The sequence below is a fragment of the Hyperolius riggenbachi genome, chromosome 4 (genome assembly GCF_040937935.1).
Source record: "Hyperolius riggenbachi isolate aHypRig1 chromosome 4, aHypRig1.pri, whole genome shotgun sequence".
Lineage (NCBI taxonomy): Eukaryota > Metazoa > Chordata > Amphibia > Anura > Hyperoliidae > Hyperolius > Hyperolius riggenbachi.
The window spans coordinates 294,256,237-294,276,216 of NC_090649.1; the positions used below are offsets into that span (position 1 = coordinate 294,256,237).

At 48.4% G+C, this 19,980-nt stretch overlaps 1 protein-coding gene across 3 annotated transcripts in view; it reads left to right on the plus strand.

The window, feature by feature from the left end:
• NCOA7 (nuclear receptor coactivator 7) overlaps positions 1–19,980 on the plus strand; it is a 218,999-nt gene that overhangs the window by 50,749 nt on the left and 148,270 nt on the right. For all 3 annotated transcript variants that reach the window (XM_068231466.1, XM_068231468.1, XM_068231467.1), the window contains exon 2: positions 552–687. In XM_068231466.1, coding sequence (XP_068087567.1) covers positions 638–687 — 50 coding nt within the window. In that variant the 5' untranslated portion in view covers positions 552–637. The remainder of the gene's footprint in view (positions 1–551; positions 688–19,980) is intronic.

Genomic DNA, 19,980 nt, shown 5'->3' on the forward strand with positions numbered 1-19,980 from the left:
AGGGGCACACTATTTTAGTGAAGGGAATGGAGCAGAGATGGATCCTTAATCCTGGATGCAACTGCTTCCTCTCCAGAATAGCACTGGATCAGATGTGCAAGAAAGCCTCTTAGAATCACTGCTATTCATTTCTCCGCTTTCCCTCTGCATAGATATAAACATCTCTGCTCGGTCCAAATGTTCTGTATTTAATTGCCCCAATAAAATGTAGAAAGTCTGATTTTCAGTATGAAGCAATCTATATTTCAGTTGCATGTTTTTATAGTCAGATAAACGTAACACAGGCCTGATGGTAATTTGATTACACACCTCTTGTTCAATGTTTTCAAAAGCATCTCGGACATATCAACAAAATGTCTGTTTTATGTGTGTTTGTTTTTCATGGTGCTGCTTTATTTTCCTCTTGGCACAAGTCCTATACAACGTGACCTAGATTGTGCTGGTGAAGTTTATTGCTCCTTCCAACGAGGGATGCAGTTGATGTTTGATCATACTAGAAACAGGTTGTCCCTTCAGCACCCTTAACTTTAGTGTGTCTTTGCATTGTCCAGGCAGGAGAAGGGCGCTGGGCATGAGGCAGTGACAACAGACGGCTCTCCTGCTCTGGAACGTATGGTGGCTCCTTGAGGCGTTTATCATGGACATCAAGGAAGAAAAGAAGGAGAGAAGACAAAGCTATTTTGCAAGGTCAGTTCTTCTATTGATTCAATCCAGGCGCAATTACAATTTATGCACAGAGCTGAGTTAGTACTTGGCCTATGTATGTCTTCTGGCACAGGGCCTAAAACATGGGTGTATACTGCAGCAGTGAACCAAAGACAAAAGCAAAGGGCTTTCCTACTGTAAATATTGATACTGTAGAAGGTTTTCTTTTTTCCCCACTTTGTAATAGAGATTTACTAGCTATTATACTGAAGTGTCATTGTGCTGAAATAGTTCTGCGATTTATGGAGCATTTCATACTTTGTAGCACAAAGAACAAATACAGAAGAGAGCGTAAGAAAAAATGTTATTTCAGTTTGGGCTTATTGCTGCTGACCTGAGCCCATGCTGACTTCTAAAGCTGAATTCCTTTTTTACAAACTAGTTTTCTTATAAGCTGAGAAAAAAATCTTCATGCCGTGTCACAACATGCAGCATGAAAACAATGGCTAATCTCATGATAGCTGGATGTAAATATTAACCCACAATCCGACTGCAGACTGGATCATTCTGACTGTCAAGTCCAAATGACAGGACTGAACTGTTGCACCACCCAGTATATTCTGCAGCCGCTCACTTGATTGGACAGATTTCACGTTACATGCTACAAAATGAAAATGTCATTGCTGAAAGGAGAATAGAATGTGTGTGACTTGCTTAAATCTAGTGATTTTTTTAGATATAATTTTTTGAATTACTGTACCATTTCATAAAACAGTACTTAACCACTTAAGGACCACAGGCTTACACCCCCCTAGTAACTTTACTACTACTTATTGCAACAAAATGATCTATACCTTGTTTTTTTTTTCACCAATTAGGCTTTCTCTGGGTAGTACATTTTGCTAATAATTTTTTTATTCCAAATGCATTTTAACAGGAAAAATAAAAAAATTTGAAAAAATTCATTATTTCTCAGATTTTGGCCAATATCGTTTTAAATTAAAACGTTCTCCTGTGGATAAAACCCACACATTTTATTTGCCCATTTGTACAAATTATTAGATCGTTTAAATTATGTCCCTATCACAATGTATGGCGACAATATATTATTGGGAAATATAGGTGTAATTTTACTGTCTTTTTTTTTGTCAGGTCCACAATTACAAGCCCCTATGTAGTAAAGTAATAGTAAAATATCCTCATAAAATGTAGATTAAAAAGCTAAGTCTCTAAGGCAACTATTTATGTATTTTTTTTTTTTACTTTTTTTAACAAGTTTGTTTTAATGCGTCAACTTGCCGTTAACTGGTTAAACACCGATTGCTGTGTGCTTTCTGCGCGCAGCTGCTTACCATACTTTAGTCAAGTGAACCCAGGCTTATAATACATAGGTGTCAAGTAACTGTCCATTTTTCAGGGACAAATTTGTGACAATATTTTCTATTACTTCAATGTAGCCTCTTAGTTCGTAACAACCTTTTCTTAATTTACATTTATATTTTGTAAGCAACCAATTTATTTATTTGTTTTAGAATTTATGTAGTGCTGACATATTCTGCAGCACTTTACACAGTACAGGATATAATTTCCCTTGTTAATTTCAAGTATAACCTACAGTGTTCTGACAGCAATTTGGATTCTCACACAATTGCATCGCAGCTTGCAACAAAAGCAGCTCTGTAACTATGAAAATCAAAAAAGTGCGCTGCCTGACAATCCAATCGATGAAAGCTATACTCAGTTAATCTGACCAATGATAGCCAATAGTTATCCAAACCTTTTCAGATTCTTCAATAGAGTCTTCCAAGAGAAATAAAACTTTATCCCATAGATGGTATTGACAATTGTATGAAACACTGCACCACATAAAAAAGTCCCCTTGTAGTGTTTTAAAGGAGATCACCACCTGGATCATGAGTCCACCCCCACTAAGAATCCCACTCACCTTGTGTGGTAGCTGCCCTGACCCCAGACAGCCCCACAAGCTTATTATGGGTAACACTGGCACTCAGCTCCCTGGACCCTCCTGGTTTATATCCCTCACATGCACAGAATAGAGAACAAAACTTTCATTGCGCAGCCTGTTTTTCACATCAGAACAAACTACCACTAGTCGTCATCCTATACCACCGTCTGTTATATGGGATCACCCACAGAGCAACTGTGCCCGACACTCACCTTCTAATATAGCTGCTCCGACCCACAGACAGCAACTATAGCCTGCATTCACAGTCCTGGAGCTGATGTCTCTCCTCCAGGTCTAATAAGTAATTCCTGGGGCAGGGGGGGGGGGGGGGGGAGGATGTAGCATGCAATGTAGCATGCACGAGATGGAGACCCTGCCCGCATTAATGGATCATCAACTGGACTGTCAGGCAGTGCACTTTTTTGATTTTTTTCGTAATTTTATATTGATGTTCAGTGTGGATTTAGTGTGGGGAGCGCACCAATATACCTTGTCCAGCTCTGTAACTAGATACGGATTCCTAGAAACAGAGATGTGTGGCTGGTACGAATCCTTGCAATATGTCACCTGTCACTAGCCATTATGAGTCTGCTAAAAAAAAATATTACAAAAGTTGCAGATGTGTTTTTTGCCTCATAAGCCTAGTGCACCCATACTATTTTATGCAAGGACGGTATCGATGGAAAAATATTGTTTTTGATGACAGCTTTTAGTTACAACCACTGTACAGACACACTGCTTAGCTACGGCCAAGCAGCCTCTCCTGTTCTGTGGAGAGGATAAGGGGTTAACCAGTGGCATCCAGTAGCACGGAAGAAAATAACAAAAATAATAGTGCATGTTTGTGGTTTAGTTGTCCGTCATGACAAGATCGTCTGAAAGCTCTGTTGACACTAGAATTTCACCTGATGTGATTATGAATGATCATGTAGAATAATGCAAATGTCCTGTGTGCACAGGCCTTTACTTTTATTCTTAAACTCAAAGCATGCCTGACACTTACCGTGACCATTTCACAATCCCTAAAACAAACTTTAACCTTTAACTTGGCTCTTACTGTTCAGAAAGCCAGCATTTATTTAGTAAAGAGTCCTGGACTAGACTGCCTAACACTGCTACTGCCTATAGAGTGTGTCCTAGTGGCTGCAGCTCTGGTGCTTTGAGTCCGCCAGGAGAAAAGCGCGATATAAATGTTATGTTATACAGGGGCGTTTCTAGGGTCCTTGGAGATCGGGGGCACCTGTGGGCACCAGGGCGGCAAAAAATGGGCATGGCCATGAGGTGAGTGGGCGTGGCCATGGGTGGGGCCAAATGTACATGAACTTAGCAGCGGTGTAAGCTACAGATAACGGGCCTGCCCATCGAAATATTGGATGGAGCCCCCTGTCCTTTATTTGGATAATTTACAATCAGTATAGGCATAGATCAAAGATGTATACGCACATACAGTTTTGATTGGTCAATCACTGACCCCCAATTTTACCACCCCCGTGCAGTAAGTAGGCCAACAGACAATAAATTTTATGAACAGAGCTAAAATTGGCTAATCAAAATTGTATGTGTTTACCAGGCTTTACAGCTAATACTGTACATACTGAAAGTAGCAGGGATCAGCATACAATATAGCTGGTTTACAATCAGTAAAGGCACAGAGTAACACCTTACACTGTACACACTGGAGGTAAATCAGCACACAGTGCAGGCACTAGAGAACAGCGTATACTGTACATACTGTAGGCAGCAGAATTCAGCACACTGCAGCTAGCGTGCCAAAAATATGAGGATCACGTTGTGCGGCGTGCTTATCGCGCCGCACTGAAAAATGGGTGGGCCATGGACCAGAATATAGGTGTGGTAACGGGTGGAGACAAATTTACCTGAACCTAGCAATGGTGGGACATTAGATTATGACAGTGGTGGCGAACCTTTTGGAGGCCGAGTGCCCAAACTGCAACCCAAAAGTCACTTATCTATTGCAAAGTGGCAACAGCAATTTAAACTAAATACTGTACAAACGTTTAAAGTCATACATGAACATTATGGAAAATCCAAGTTGAAAATAAACTGTGAAGATAAACAATTTCATCCATCCTACTCCTGAAAAATGTATTCAATTTTTTAGAACCTCCCAGTTTTATTTTCTGTTTTAAAAAGCTAAAAAAGTAGATTTAATGCTATTGTCTCATATGATAAGGATTCAGCTTTTCCCATAGTCTCGCAGTTAGCAATCATGTGACCCCCAACAAGACAAATTCAGCAATCATGAGGCCCCCAACAAATCATGAGGCCCCCAACAAGACAAATTCAGCAATCATGAGGCCTCCAACAAATCATGAGGCCCCCAACAAGACAAATTCAGCAATCATGAGGCCCCCAACAAATCATGAGGCCCCCAACAAGACAAATTCAGCAGTCATGAGGCACATAAATAGATAGCATTTCACATAAATAGGCAGAATGCCCCCTTAATATGGTAGCCCCCCAAGTTAGGTAGTGAGTGACAGGGACCCCCAGGTTAGCTAGTGAGTGACAGGTGCCTCCAGTTAGGTAGTGAGTGACAGGGACCCCGATAGTGAGTGACAGGGAGCCCCTTTAGGTAGTGAGTGAGTGCCAGGGAGCCCCTTTAGGCAGTGAGTGAGTGACAGGGAGCCCCTTTAGGCAGTGAGTGAGTGCCAGGGAGCCCCTTCAGGCAGTGAGTGAGTGCCAGGGAGCCCCTTCAGGCAGTGAGTGAGTGCCAGGGAGCCCCTTCAGGCAGTGAGTGAGTGCCAGGGAGCCCCTTCAGGCAGTGAGTGAGTGCCAGGGAGCCCCTTCAGGCAGTGAGTGAGTGCCAGGGAGCCCCTTCAGGCAGTGAGTGAGTGCCAGGGAGCCCCTTTAGGCAGTGAGTGAGTGCCAGGGAGCCCCTTCAGGCAGTGAGTGAGTGCCAGGGAGCCCCTTCAGGCAGTGAGTGAGTGCCAGGGAGCCCCTTCAGGCAGTGAGTGAGTGACAGGGAGGCCCTTTAGGTAGTGAGTGAGTGCCAGGGAGCCCCTTCAGGCAGTGAGTGAGTGACAGGGAGCCCTTTAGGCAGTGAGTGAGTGACAGGGAGCCCCTTTAGGCAGTGAGTGAGTGACAGGGAGCCCCTTTAGGAAGTGAGTGAGTGACAGGGAGCCCCTTTAGGCAGTGAGTGAGTGCCAGGGAGCCCCTTTAGGCAGTGAGTGAGTGCCAGGGAGCCCCTTTAGGTAGTGAGTGAGTAACAGGGAGCCCCTTTAGGCAGTGAGTGAGTGCCAGGGAGCCCCTTTAGGCAGTGAGTGAGTGCCAGGGAGCCCCTTTAGGCAGTGAGTGAGTGCCAGGGAGCCCCTTTAGGAAGTGAGTGAGTGACAGGGAGGCCCTTTAGGGAGTGAGTGAGTGCCAGGGAGCCCCTTTAGGGAGTGAGTGAGTGCCAGGGAGCCCCTTTAGGGAGTGAGTGAGTGACAGGGAGGCCCTTGAGTGAGTGAGTGAGTGCCAGGGAGCCCCTTTAGGCAGTGAGTGAGTGCCAGGGAGCCCCTTAAGGGAGTGAGTGAGTGCCAGGGAGCCCCTTTAGGGAGTGAGTGAGTGCCAGGGAGCCCCTTTAGGAAGTGAGTGAGTGACAGGGAGGCCCTTTAGGGAGTGAGTGAGTGCCAGGGAGCCCCTTTAGGGAGTGAGTGAGTGAGTGCCAGGGAGCCCCTTTAGGGAGTGAGTGAGTGACAGGGAGGCCCTTGAGTGAGTGAGTGAGTGACAGGGAGGCCCTTTAGGTAGTGAGTGAGTGACAGGGAGGCCCTTTAGGTAGTGAGTGAGTGCCAGGGAGCCCCTTTAGGGAGTGAGTGAGTGACAGGGAGGCCCTTTAGGGAGTGAGTGAGTGACAGGGAGGCCCCCCCCTCTAGCCGCCGCTCCACCCCCCCCCCCCCCTTACCTTGCAGCAGACCTCATGATCAGCGGCGACCCGACCAATACCAGCGGGCGCCGGACGCACCCGCTCGATATGCGGAAGTGATGTCACTTCCGCATATCAGTGCGGGCGCTGGGTCCTAGTGCCCGCACGATTGGTCGCCGGCTCGCCGCCTGATCCTGGGGTCTGAGTGACGCGGCGGTGGCAGCTGGAGGGAGCCGCTGACAGAGGGGGTGAGCGGCGGCCGGGCGGAGATCTGTGGCACCCCAGGACAGATTGGGGGCACGTGCCCCACCCAAAATAGGGCTAGCGACGCCCCTGAATGTTATTTATCTTGTCTTGTCTGTTGTGCCCTGGGATTGCTGTGATTGGCTCACAGTTATCAAGGGAGGTCCGAGATGCGGAAGCTCTGTTGTCACTGACACAGCTAAACGAACGGGTACAGCGACGGAACAGCGTGAGTGCGTGGCGGTGAATAGTTGGAATCTTTGTCCTGTCAGAGCCACATAGCCTCCAGCAGGACGTAGATTCCAAATACATCCATCCAGAAGAGGATTTTAAACACAATTTTAAATTAGGAAAATACATATATTAACTGAGATCTATACTTCAGTCCTGAAAGAGAGATAATGAGGAAAGATAATGAGGAGGACAGAGGGATTTAGTGGGACTGCCACTCTGGAAAGGGGACAGTTGGGAGCTATGCTAGAAGCGTCTTCTCAAAACTTCTGAGGAGTTGATCACTGGGTATTTTCTATTGTACAAATTGAAATGATGCATGCCATTTATTTAAGTGGGCTGACAGCAGAGTTATAGAGAGATATGTACCATATAGACAAGTCTAACCCTTTAAAATGCAAGTTGCTGTATGCTTTTTTTAAGCACTGTGTTGGAGGACAACACAAAACTATCTTTGGAATTCAATATGCTGTAATCTTGCAAAAAATGAAGTCATAAGACTGTATTCTATAAGACAGTGAAGGCTAACCTTGGTGCTCCAGCTGTGACAAAACTACAAATCCCATCATGCCTCTGCCTCCCTGAGGTATGCTTAGAGCTGTCAGAGTATTGCAATGCCTCATGGGCATTGTAGTTCCACGACATCTGGAGTGCCAAGGTTAGCCATGACTGCTATAAGAGATGGAACTCAGTAATGACCCTGCAAGCTATTGCTAAATACGGAGTTCCCTAAATTTGGCTAGAAGATGTCATATATAAAGGCATGAGCCAACCACCCTTACAACAACAAGCACACTGGTGTACCTTCTCTTGGGTATGCTTGCCTAAGCATTGTTGTTCTGTCTGTGGAGAGGGGAGGGAATCACAAACGGAGTCTGATCCATGAAAGGCCAGTGCTCATAGGCAAACACCACCAATTATGGCAACAACACCTGGGAAGAAATTTTTTTAGTGATATACAGAATACATTTATCAATAAGTCTTTACCTGCCAGGGTTAAAGAAGGGTTGGCAAAGTACTGCCTAGTAAGTTGGTATCACAGTTGTCATTTGTTTGGAACGATTGCACAGCACCCAAACATTTTCACCCTCACTATAGGTAGGTAGCAGGTATAGGTGACCCCTGTATATGGTAGCCAGGTATAGCTGCCCTCAGTATAGGTATCTAGTATAGTTGCCCCAGTATAGGTAGTATAGATGCCCCAGTATAGGTATCTAGTATAGTTACCCCAGTATAGGTTGCTAGTATAGTTGCCCCCAGTATAGGTTGCTAGTATAGTTGCCCCCAGTATAGGTAGCTAGTATAGTTGCCCCCAGTATAGGTTGCTAGTATAGTTGCCCCCAGTATAGGTAGCTAGTATAGTTGCCTCAGTTTAGGTATTTTAGTTACCCCAGTATACAGTAGATGGTATAAATGCCCCAGTATAGGTAGCTATTATAGTTGTCGCCAGAACAGGTAGCTAGTATAGTTGCCTCCAGTTCTCAGTATAGGTAGTAAAATTGTCCACAGTACAGGTAGGGGGAGTAGCAGGCACACAGTGGTGGGGAGGGGGGCCAGACCCCCCCTCACCTGGGGCCCCCCTTCCGTGCCCCCCTCCAGCTATTAGCGCAGTATGTTTGTTGGCAGCAGGCGCGGAAGGAATGACTCACCTCTTCCTTCCGGGTTCCAGGCGCTGCGTTCCACAGGTGTTCTCCTCCTTCAATGCTGCCCACTGTACTTCCGCAAGTACAGTGGGCGGCATTGAAGGAGAAGAAGACCTGTAGAACGCAGCGCCTGGAGTGCGAAAGGAAGAGGTAAGTCATTCCTTCCCAGCCTGCTGCTGTTGACAACACACACACACTGCGAAAATAGCTGTAGTGGGGAGCATGGAAGGGAGGCCCCAGGTGAGGGAGGGGGGTCTTTCCCCCCTCCCCAATGCTGTGTGCCCGCTGCTCCTTCTTCCTGTGCTGCTACCACCTCCTGCTCAAGGCGGGGGCCCACAGGTAGACGGAGGTAAGCAGGGAGGCCGCAGGCCAGGCACACTTACTTTTTCTGCCTGGCACCGCCCCCAGACTTCCGCCGCCTGAGGAAGACGTCTCACTTGGCGTCATGGGTGGGCTGAGCCTGAACTTTACATGGAGTTAATTAAGGATGATTATTTGCTTTTTTCTTGTTGAAGTGACAAAGACCTGTCTTGCTATTGCTATTACTTAATATTATGAAAACAGCTATATGTCAAATGAGACCCTGAGCTGTTGAACAGCTGAAAACCTGTATCAGGTAAGAATAGAGCAATGTGTAACATTCGGAATTACAGCAGTTGATTTTCTTAGTTACCAATTCATAATGAAAAAGTGATGTTAAAGAGGCACTGTAGTGACATACAGAAACAAATGTTGTCAATTATTCATGAAAACCACGTTTAGGTTAATTATCCTGGTTTCAGCATAATAAACACTTCCTATATATTGCTGTATATTGGTATATAACCCCACTCTCCCAGTGATGCTTAGCCTAGGCTATTTAGCTATGTAGAATCTACCCCCTTCCCCAGAGCATTTTGGGAGACTAAGGGCTCGATTCAGTAAACGGTGCTAACCCAGTTAGCACGCCTAGAGGCTTTGGGCCTGCTAACTAGGGTGCTAAGTAGTTAGCACATACAAACTACTTAGCACCGTAGTTAGCACATGCAAACTTAGCACCATAGTTAGCACATGCAAACTACTTAGCACCGTAGTTAGGGCATGCAAACTACTACTTAGCACCGTGCTAACTAGGGTGCTAAGCTCCATGGTTAGATACCCCTGGTCTTGCTAATTATGATCTTGTAAAAGATAGAATATTTGGAAATTTAAATTCATTCTGAGCTCTATATATTATGTGACGATCATTATATCATTGTTAACAATACCTCTCATCTTCCACAGTGATAATTGATGCTGAAGCTACTGTTGGAAAAGTGAGAAGGCGCACTGCTACACTGCATATTCTGTCATATGTGCCTTTTCTTTGTTGAATAAACACTAATTTAAAAAAAAAAAAATAGGGTGCTAAGTAGTTTACACGTGCTAACTACGGTGCTAAGTAATTTACATGTGCTAACTACAGTGCTAAGTAGTTTACATGTGCTAACTACGGTGCTAAGTAGCTTACATGTGCTAACTACGGTGCTAAGTAGTTTGCATGTGTTAACTACGGTGCTAAGTAGTTTGCATGTGCTAACTACTTAGCAAGTGCAAAGCATGTTAGCACATGCAAAGTAGCTTTCCACTGGCGTGCTAACACTTAGCACACTTTTCTGAATCAAGCCTTAAGTATTATTTCTTCTGGCTTTGGACAAATTACTAAATAAATATTTCACAGTGATGCACCTGACAGCAGTAAAGATGTTGCTGCCTGTGATAAATGTCAGAACTTATATCAGGGTGAGGAAAGATTTTACGATGGGTTAACACTGATTAAATCATTTATAGTCGAATATTGTAAAAAAAAAAAAAAAAATTATTCATTACATTCCTCTTAAAAAGAAGATACAACTAAGTGGCGAACATGTCCCTGGCAGAGATGCTCGGATGTGCCTTATCCACGAATTCGGAAATCCGCGTGGTTGCAAAAAAAAATCCGCATTCGGCCCCGCCGCATGCGGATTTTCGTCCGCGTCCACGCAACCACGCGGATTTTTTCCCGTGAATGGCGTAATCACGCGCGGATTCACGCCCGGAGGCGGATTTTCTTTTAACGTTAATAACAAAGCCCCCATACATGCTACAGTCCCCCAAATAGCATGGATTATCGAGGTGATAAGGGGCAACATAACTTCAACATAAAAAATTCCCCCCCAAAAAAATTTTCTCGAGAAAATGGATTTTAAAGTGAAATCAACACTTTAAATGGGGCTATTAATTGGTAATAAGTGGTTTTAAAAAGGGATATACGCGTTAAGCAGTCAAAGAGGTGAAGGCGAGTTCCAATGGCACTTGGCGGCGAAGGTACCGCTGGAGGAGGATGAGTGGCTGACGGCAAAAAGGCTCCAGAGAGGTTTTTGTAATTTTTTTTTTTTTTTTTCAAAGCAATTAGCAATGACATCGCAGCAGAGTTGTCAGTGGACACGGGCAGTGTGAACGCAGAGTGCAGTGGTGGTAGCGACTGAGTCAGGAGAAGGACTATGCGGGCGGTCAGTTCAGCAGCACAGAAGGACCACGGCAACATACTGGTGGTAGTAGTAGCAGCACAGCGTCATAGTGCTGGCCAAAAAATTAAATGCACCCGGCGACCCGGGCAGTGTGAACGCAGAGTGTAGTAGCGACTGAGTCAGGAGGACAAAGCGGGCGGTCAGTTCAGCAGCAGCAGCACAGTAGTAGTAGCACAGCGTCATAGTGCTGGCCAAAAAATTAAATGCACCCGGCGACCCGGGCAGTGTGAACGCAGAGTGTAGTAGCGACTGAGTCAGGAGGACAAAGCGGGCGGTCAGTTCAGCAGCAGCAGCAGCACAGTAGTAGTAGCACAGCGTCATAGTGCTGGCCAAAAAATTAAATGCACCCGGCGACCCGGGCAGTGTGAACGCAGAGTGTAGTAGCGACTGAGTCAGGAGGACAAAGCGGGCGGTCAGTTCAGCAGCAGCAGCACAGTAGTAGTAGCACAGCGTCATAGTGCTGGCCAAAAAATTAAATGCACCCGGCGACCCGGGCAGTGTGAACGCAGAGTGTAGTAGCGACTGAGTCAGGAGGACAAAGCGGGCGGTCAGTTCAGCAGCAGCAGCACAGTAGTAGTAGCACAGCGTCATAGTGCTGGCCAAAAAATTAAATGCACCCGGCGACCCGGGCAGTGTGAACGCAGAGTGTAGTAGCGACTGAGTCAGGAGGACAAAGCGGGCGGTCAGTTCAGCAGCAGCAGCACAGTAGTAGTAGCACAGCGTCATAGTGCTGGCCAAAAAATTAAATGCACCCGGCGACCCGGGCAGTGTGAACGCAGAGTGTAGTAGCGACTGAGTCAGGAGGACAAAGAGGGCGGTCAGTTCAGCAGCAGCAGCACAGTAGTAGTAGCACAGCGTCATAGTGCTGGCCAAAAAATTAAATGCACCCGGCGACCCGGGCAGTGTGAACGCAGAGTGTAGTAGCGACTGAGTCAGGAGGACAAAGCGGGCGGTCAGTTCAGCAGCAGCAGCACAGTAGTAGTAGCACAGCGTCATAGTGCTGGCCAAAAAATTAAATGCACCCGGCGACCCGGGCAGTGTGAACGCAGAGTGTAGTAGCGACTGAGTCAGGAGGACAAAGAGGGCGGTCAGTTCAGCAGCAGCAGCACAGTAGAAGTAGCACAGCGTCATAGTGCTGGCCAAAAAATTAAATGCACCCGGCGACCCAGGCAGTGTGAACGCAGAGTGTAGTAGCGACTGAGTCAGGAGGACAAAGCGGGCGGTCAGTTCAGCAGCTCAGAAGGAGGACCATGGCAACTTACTGGTAGTAGTACCATAACACCAAAAAATTAACCAAGGTAGGCACTAGGCAGGTAGTAAATGTCTTTATAAAGGCAGGCATAGTTAACAACAGCACATGCAGCAGCCACTTCATGTCCCCCTGTGTCCGACAATAGGGGCCAGGAACTCACCTTCCACCCAAGCCTGGTTGATTTTCAGGAAGGTGAGTTTGTCCACAGAGGCGTGGGAGAGCCGAGAGCGCTTCTCTGTGACCACGCCACCGGCCGCACTAAAGCATCTCTCTGAGAGGACACTGGAAGGAGGGCAGGATAGGAGTTCCAGGGCGTACTGGGAAAGCTCGCTCCAGATGTCCAGTCTCTTGACCCAGTACTCCAAGGGGTCCACGGGGCTGTCGGTGTCATTGAGCCCGCTGGATGACCCCATATAGTCAGACACCATGGTGGTCAGTCGTTGCTTGTGCTGGTTGGTGGTGGATGCTGTGGCGGGCACCTCTGTTCTGGGCTGCTGCACTGCATACAGGCTCTTGCTTAGTCTCTTCAGGTCTCCGGGGCGCCAGTTGCTGCTGCTGCTGCTGGTGGTTGTTGTTGTGCTGCTAGTGGCAATGGCAGGCACCTCTTGCTGGCTTGGCAGAGCAGTTACAGTGGGGGTGGAAGGCTGGGGGAATGCTTCCAGTAGTCTGCGCACAAGGGCCTCCTTCAACTCCCTTGTGCGTTGCTCGGTGGTGGATGGCGTCATTAAGTCTCCCAGCTTCCCCTTCAGACGGGGATCAAGCATCAAGGTAATCCAGATGTCCTCCCTTGAACGCATCTGGATCACCCGGGGGTCCCTGCGAAGGCAGCGCAACATGTGCACAGCCATGGGAAATAAGTGGGCCCTGCCAGCAAGATCTTCCTCGTCCTCGCCATTGTCCCATAACGCATGCCTGTCCTCTTCCTGTGCCATGTCGTTGTCCTCCTCAAACCGCCATCCACGTACAACGCCTGCTGCACTCTGCTCCTCCTCCTCATTCAGGTTAGGGACCTCCAACTCTTCCACTACCTGCTGTGAGCCCTCCTCTGAGCTGGACTGTGCTGCCATCTGCTCCTGTTCTTCCAACTGCCTCAGGGCTTCATCCCCACGCTCAATTAAATTGTCCATTGCCTGCTCCAGTAGACAAACCAAGGGCACCCACTGGCACACAGAGGCCCGCTCCTCACTGACCATCTTGGTTGCCTCCAGGAAGGGACTCAGCACCAGGCATACTTGCTGCATCAGTGTCCACTGAGTGGCAGTAATCATGGGGACTTGCTGGTTGCTGGGGACACTTGGGTCTAGCATGTAGGCCCTAAGAGCCAGCCTGTGCTGACACAGCCGCTCCAACATGGCCAGAGTCGAATTCCAGCGAACTGGCATGTCGATGATCATCCGGTGTTGTGGCCTTCCATACTGCTGCTGTAAGGTGGACAAGAGTGCAGAGGCAGTGGCTGACAGGCGGAAAAAGTGTACCACCGCCCGGGCATCCTGCAGCAGCTCACTCATCCCCTGGTAGGTGCGCAAGAAGCGCTGCACCACAAGATTGAGCACGTGGGCCAAGCAGGGGATGTGCTGGAGGTTTCCCTGCTGCACTGCTGCCACCAGGTTGGCCCCGTTATCGGCTGCCACATACCCCACTTCCAGGCCTCTGGGGGTCAGCCACCTCCGCTCCTGCTTCCTGAGGGCGGCCAGGACGTTGGTGGCCGTAAGCCTCTCCTTCCCCAGGGTCACCAATTTTAAAAGGGCTTGGCAGTGCCGAGGCTTGGCGCTGCTGCTGCCGAGGCGGGCTTGCTTTCCGGGTGCTGAGGGAGTGTCGTGACAGGACCCTTCTGCATCCCCCCTGATCCCGCGTGGTGGCACCACTAGCTGGGCTGATGCGCTCTTGTCCTCCCTCCCTTCCATCAGTGTCACCCAGTGGGCCGTAAAGGACAGGTAGCGACCTGTCCCAAATCTGCTACTCCACGAGTCCATGGTCACGTGGACCCGCTTGCCCACAGAGTAGTCCAGGGAACGGGCCACGTTTTCCACCGCAAACTTGTGGAGTGCTGGGATCGCGCTCCTGCTGAAATAGTGGCGACTGGGGACTTGCCACTCGGGGATGCCAAATTGGAGCAGCGTCCGCATGGCGCTCCCCTCCTGCACCAGGGAGTAGGGAAGCAGCTGTGATGCCATGGCCCGGGCCAGCAAGCCATTTAGTTTGCGGATCCGCCTGTGGCTTGGAGGCAGAGGCTTGGTCAGACCCTGAAAGGTGTCGCTCAGCAGGGTCTGACGACGCTGGGATGCAGGGGAGACAGAGGAGAGAGACGAACACTGGCTGCCAGCCTCAATGTCTGTGTCCTGAGCAGCCGAGGTGGAAGAGCGCTTGCGTGCTACTACTGCTGCTGCTGTGGGGGATTCACGACCCTGAGGGAGGGAGGATGCTGCTGCGCTGGTGGGCCTTCTGCTCTCAGGAACCCCTGCCAGCAGTGCCTGCTTCCTCTTAAAGTCCGCATACTCGCGGCAGTGGCGGCTTCTCAGGTGGCCCTGGAGGGATGAGGTACCCATCTTGCTCAGACTTTTCCCACGGCTCAATCTTTTGCTGCATAACCTGCACACCGCATACCTTTTGTCATCAGTACATTCCTCAAAGCAATCCCACACTGGTGACTTTAATTTACTGCGGCCCCCACTAGCAGAGGGTGCAGCGGAGCAATGTGTGGTAGTAGTTGCCGGGGGTTGCATGGTGGTGGTGCCGGCTGAAGCAGTGTCCTGTCTACTTCCTCCACGCCCACTGCTGCCGATACCCCTGCCCCTGCCTGACATATGGCGATATCCTTGCCTAGGCCGAGGTGACTCGTCATCCTGCTCTGACCATTCTTCCACGGACTCAGCAGGCTGCACATAGTTAGGGTCCACAACGTCATCATCAGCAGCATCATCATAATCCAGCTCTTCCTCTGACTCCCCCGCCTCCTCTTCTGTCCCTACATCCCCAGACACAGACCCCTCTTCTTCATCACCAGAACTCAACAACGCTTGTGATTGTGGCCCGATCTCAATCTCTGCCACATCAGTCCCCAGTAAGTCCTGTGCTTCTTGCATCAGCAGGTTCCCAGATGCCGGACTGAGGGACAGAACGCTGCCATCCTGGGAGGGCTGCTGACCAGTGGGTGCTGGGGTGGATGTCACAACAAGCGTGGGATTTTGGCTGCTGCTGCTACTGCTTTGAGTGGTGCTCACAGTAGAGGTCTGGGAGGAAGTCATGATGTCCATGAGTACGTCAGGTTCCATTTGCTCAACCACCACACGGGGACCAGAAACTTTAAAATATTTGGACAATGGCGTCCGCTGACTCGGCCCAGGCTTTGCTGCCCCCTTTTCTGCTGCATCACGACCACGTACAGCTGGGCGTCCTCTCCCTGGACGTGGAGCAGTCCCAGAAGTGGCTGAGGCAATTGAACTCCCTTTCCTCTCACCCCGCGAAACCCTGCCAGACATGTTGCTAGTAATGAATCACTGGATGCAGTGGGCACAGTACAAGGTCACTGAAGGATGCAGTGGGCACAGCACAAGGTCACTGAAGGATGCAGTGGCCACAGTACAAGGTCACTGAAGGATGCAGTGGGCACAGCAGTGGGCACTGGATATACAACTAGGTCACTGAAGGATGCAGTGGCCACAGTACAAGGTCACTGAAGGATGCAGTGGGCACAGCAGTGGGCACTGGATATACAACTAGGTCACTGAAGGATGCAGTGGGCACAGTACAAGGTCACTGAAGGATGCAGTGGCCACAGTACAAGGTCACTGAAGGATGCAGTGGCCACAGTACAAGGTCACTGAAGAATGCAGTGGGCACAGCAGTGGGCACTGGATATACAACTAGGTCACTGAAGGATGCAGTGGGCACAGTACAAGGTCACTGAAGGATGCAGTGGGCACAGCAGTGGGCACTGGATATACAACTAGGTCACTGAAGGATGCAGTGGCCACAGTACAAGGTCACTGAAGGATGCAGTGGGCACAGCAGTGGGCACTGGATATACAACTAGGTCACTGAAGGATGCAGTGGGCACACAAGGATGTCACACTGTGTAATGAGATGCTCATATGCCAGCGAGTGAGCGAGCAGTGGGCACTGGGCACGGCACAAGGTCACTGACAGAATGAATGAACAGCGCTGGCAGAGAGTGGCGGCGCTGGCGGTGTGACTGGCTGCCTGCAAATAGTACAAGTGTATAACTGTCACTGGAATATACAAGTGAACACTGCAGCTGCACTAACCTGCCTGCCTGCACTCTACACACAGATAATCCCCACTCCCACTACACTGCAGCACTGAACCTGCCTGCACAGCACTACACACAGTTAAATAATCACTAGACTCCCACACTCCCACTACACTACACTGACTACAACTAACTACAGCAATCACTCACTGACTAGCTAACTGTGTACAGTATAAGAGCAGTGTTAGCAAAAAAAACGCTTTGTTTTTAACACAATAAATGCACTTGCTCAAACAACAATGGCCTGGAGATAATCCTCTCAGCACCACAGTCTAGTAGCAAGGACAGAGCTTTTCCATCATGGCCGCCGCTTTATATTCAGGAGGGGAGGGCATAGCTCCCCTCCTGTGATTGGTTGCTAGGGCCTGGCTGGGGCACTCTGATTGGCCTGCAATGTGTCACTTCCGCATAGTTTGACGCATTTCCGCAAACCACGACTTCAGCCCCGGGTTTCACGAGCGTGAATGCGGATTTCTGTCCGCATTCACGCGAAGCCGAAGTAGATTTTCGTGGTTGAAAATCTATTCACGGATTTTCGCGTCCGAGGCGGAATGCGTCAAAATGGTCGTGAATCCACGCGTAAGCGTGATCACGACCTGGCGGTGAGCACCACTGGTCCCTGTCATAAAATTAGCTAGCATAAAATTTAAATTGAGCTTGTACATTACATAATATTTCTCTGTTTCAACATTTGTTGTCTTGTCTTTGTACAATTTTCACTGAAATATAGGTTTTACATGATTTGCAAATCATCCTATTTTATTTCTATTTACACTTTATATAGTGTCACAATGTTGTCGAAAATGGATGTGTACAGGGGCGTTTCTAGCCTTTTTGTCACTCCAGGCAAGAAGTCCTGTGTCACCCCCCCATCCCTTCCAAACCCCCCTCCCCACCACACATTAGAGAATATAAACCATGTGCCGTATAGGGTGGATGCATAATACAGGGAGTCCCTGAGATACAAACAACTCACTGATCCTGTTGCAAATTGTTGCGCAACCCCTTCCTGCACTAGCCCAGCTTAGTGTGTAAATGCAGAGTATAGTGCAGCAAAAGCTGTGCTCCCACCTCTCCACTGGAGTCCAGTGCTGTGCTTCCGCCTGTCTGCTCACCCTAGTGCCCAGCATCTCCTACCACAAGTAGCGCGATTACACGCTACATGAGGAGAGCCAGCACTAGAGGGAGCAGAAAACAGACAGGGTGGTCGCACAGGCACAGCACTGGACTTCAGAGGGGAGGTTAGACACAGCTTCTGCTGTGCTATACTCTGCCTTTACACACTGGACTGGGCGAGTGCGCGCGGGGGGGGGGGGTCAGATAGTGGGACAAGGGGACAGAGGGAGGCACAAAGGGCGACAGAAAGAGGCACAGTGGGACAGAAGAACGCACACAGAGCCGGATCATCCACTAGGCACTTAGGCTGGTACCTAGGGCCTGGAGAGTCTAGGGATTTGGTTTATGTTAACTGCCAACAAATCATATCAAAAAAGCTAGGTGGCCATCAAGCATGGGCCCAAAGTTGTTGCTTGCCCAGGGCACCATTTCACTTTAATCCATCTCTGGACTTACAGGGGGACTGAAGTGGTACAAGGAGACAGAAGGAGGCACAAAGGGAGACAGAAGGAGGCACAAAGGGAGACAGAAGGAGGCACAAAGGGAGACAGAAGGAGGCACAAAGGGAGACAGAAGGAAGCACACGGGGACAGGGACGCACAGGGGGGCAGAGGTAGCACAAGGGGACTGAAGGTGGCACAAGGAGACAGAAAGAGGCATAGGGGGACAGAACGATGTACAAACACCTGTGGGGGCTTGGCTTCATTTGGAGTGTGTGGCTTCATTGAGGGGTGGGGATAAGTCATGGGAATGGGGCCCCCCAGGACCAATGGCACTCTAGGCAGTGTCCTGTAATGCCTATGCCTAAAAACACTCCTGGGTTTGTAGCTCAAAGTGATAAAAAAGGAAATAAGATAAAGATTGTATTTATGTGCCAACGATGGCTAGGTCTACTTTCAAAAATGTAGGTGAGCCATTATTGCCATTTTATGTAATTGGCATATGAGTTGAGCCGTTGTCATTGTTTGGCTCTTTTGTTGTTGACTTATGGCTTAATTCACTAACCGGCGTTAAGCCGGTTAGTGTGCCTTATCTAAGGTTAGTGTGCCTTATCTGAGTTAGTGTGCCTTATCTGAGGTTAGTGTGCCTTATCTGAGTTAGTGTGCCTTATCTGAGGTTAGTGTGCCTTAACTGAGGTTAGTGTGCCTTATCTGAGTTAGTGTGCCTTATCTGAGGTTAGAGTGCCTTATCTGAGTTAGTGTGCCTTATCTGAGGTTAGTGTGCCTTATCTGAGTTAGTGTGCCTTATATGTGGTTAGTGTGCCTTATCTGAGTTAGTGTGCCTTATCTGAGGTTAGTGTGCCTTATCTGAGGTTAGTGTGCCTTATCTGAGGTTAGTGTGCCTTATCTGAGTTAGTGTGCCTTATCTGAGGTTAGTGTGCCTCATCTGAGGTTAGTGTGCCTTATCTGAACTTAGTGCCCCTTAAGTAGCTTTGTGCACACTAAAAGATGCACAAAGCTACATTGCGCACTGCACGATAACATCGCACCCGCTATACTGTACATGATGCGACCTTATGGTCATCATATACAGTATAGCGGGTGTGACATTATCGTCGCACCGCTCACAAAGATCGACGCATTACGCTGTGCGCGCTGTGCGTGGTGCAGTGCGCGATGTAGCTTTGTGCATCTTTTAGTGTGCACAAAGCTACTTAAGGTGCACTAACCTCAGATAAGGCACACTAACCTCAGATAAGGCACACTAACTCAGATAAGGCACACTAACCTCAGATAAGGCACACTAACCTCAGATAAGGTTAGCACTGTAGTTTGTGCCCACTAAGCGATAAGGCACACTAACCGGCTTAGTGCCGGTTAGTGAATCAAGGCCACAGTATCATATTATGACAGTACAGTATGTTCATTATAATCCTTGTTTTGTTAACATATCACCATATTATGCCTACAAGCTAAATTATGATGAAGCCCCAGAAAATGATTACACTTCTTAAATGTATATTTTGCTGCTATGCAGAGTGCTTGATATTACAAGAAAGATAATCTTAATGGTGCTGATCCCTGCTATCCATTGTTCTTACTCTCTTGGCACAACTCTCCTTCCCAGCAAGCTACTCTGTTATGTCAACACAGTGAATGTGTGCTGTAAATATGACCTCATTAACAATCGTTTTTGTCTTCCTGAATAAACCAAGCAAAAGAAATTGACCTTTCTAAGTAAACATGGAATTCTAAATCTGACAATACTTGAGTGAAGGGAA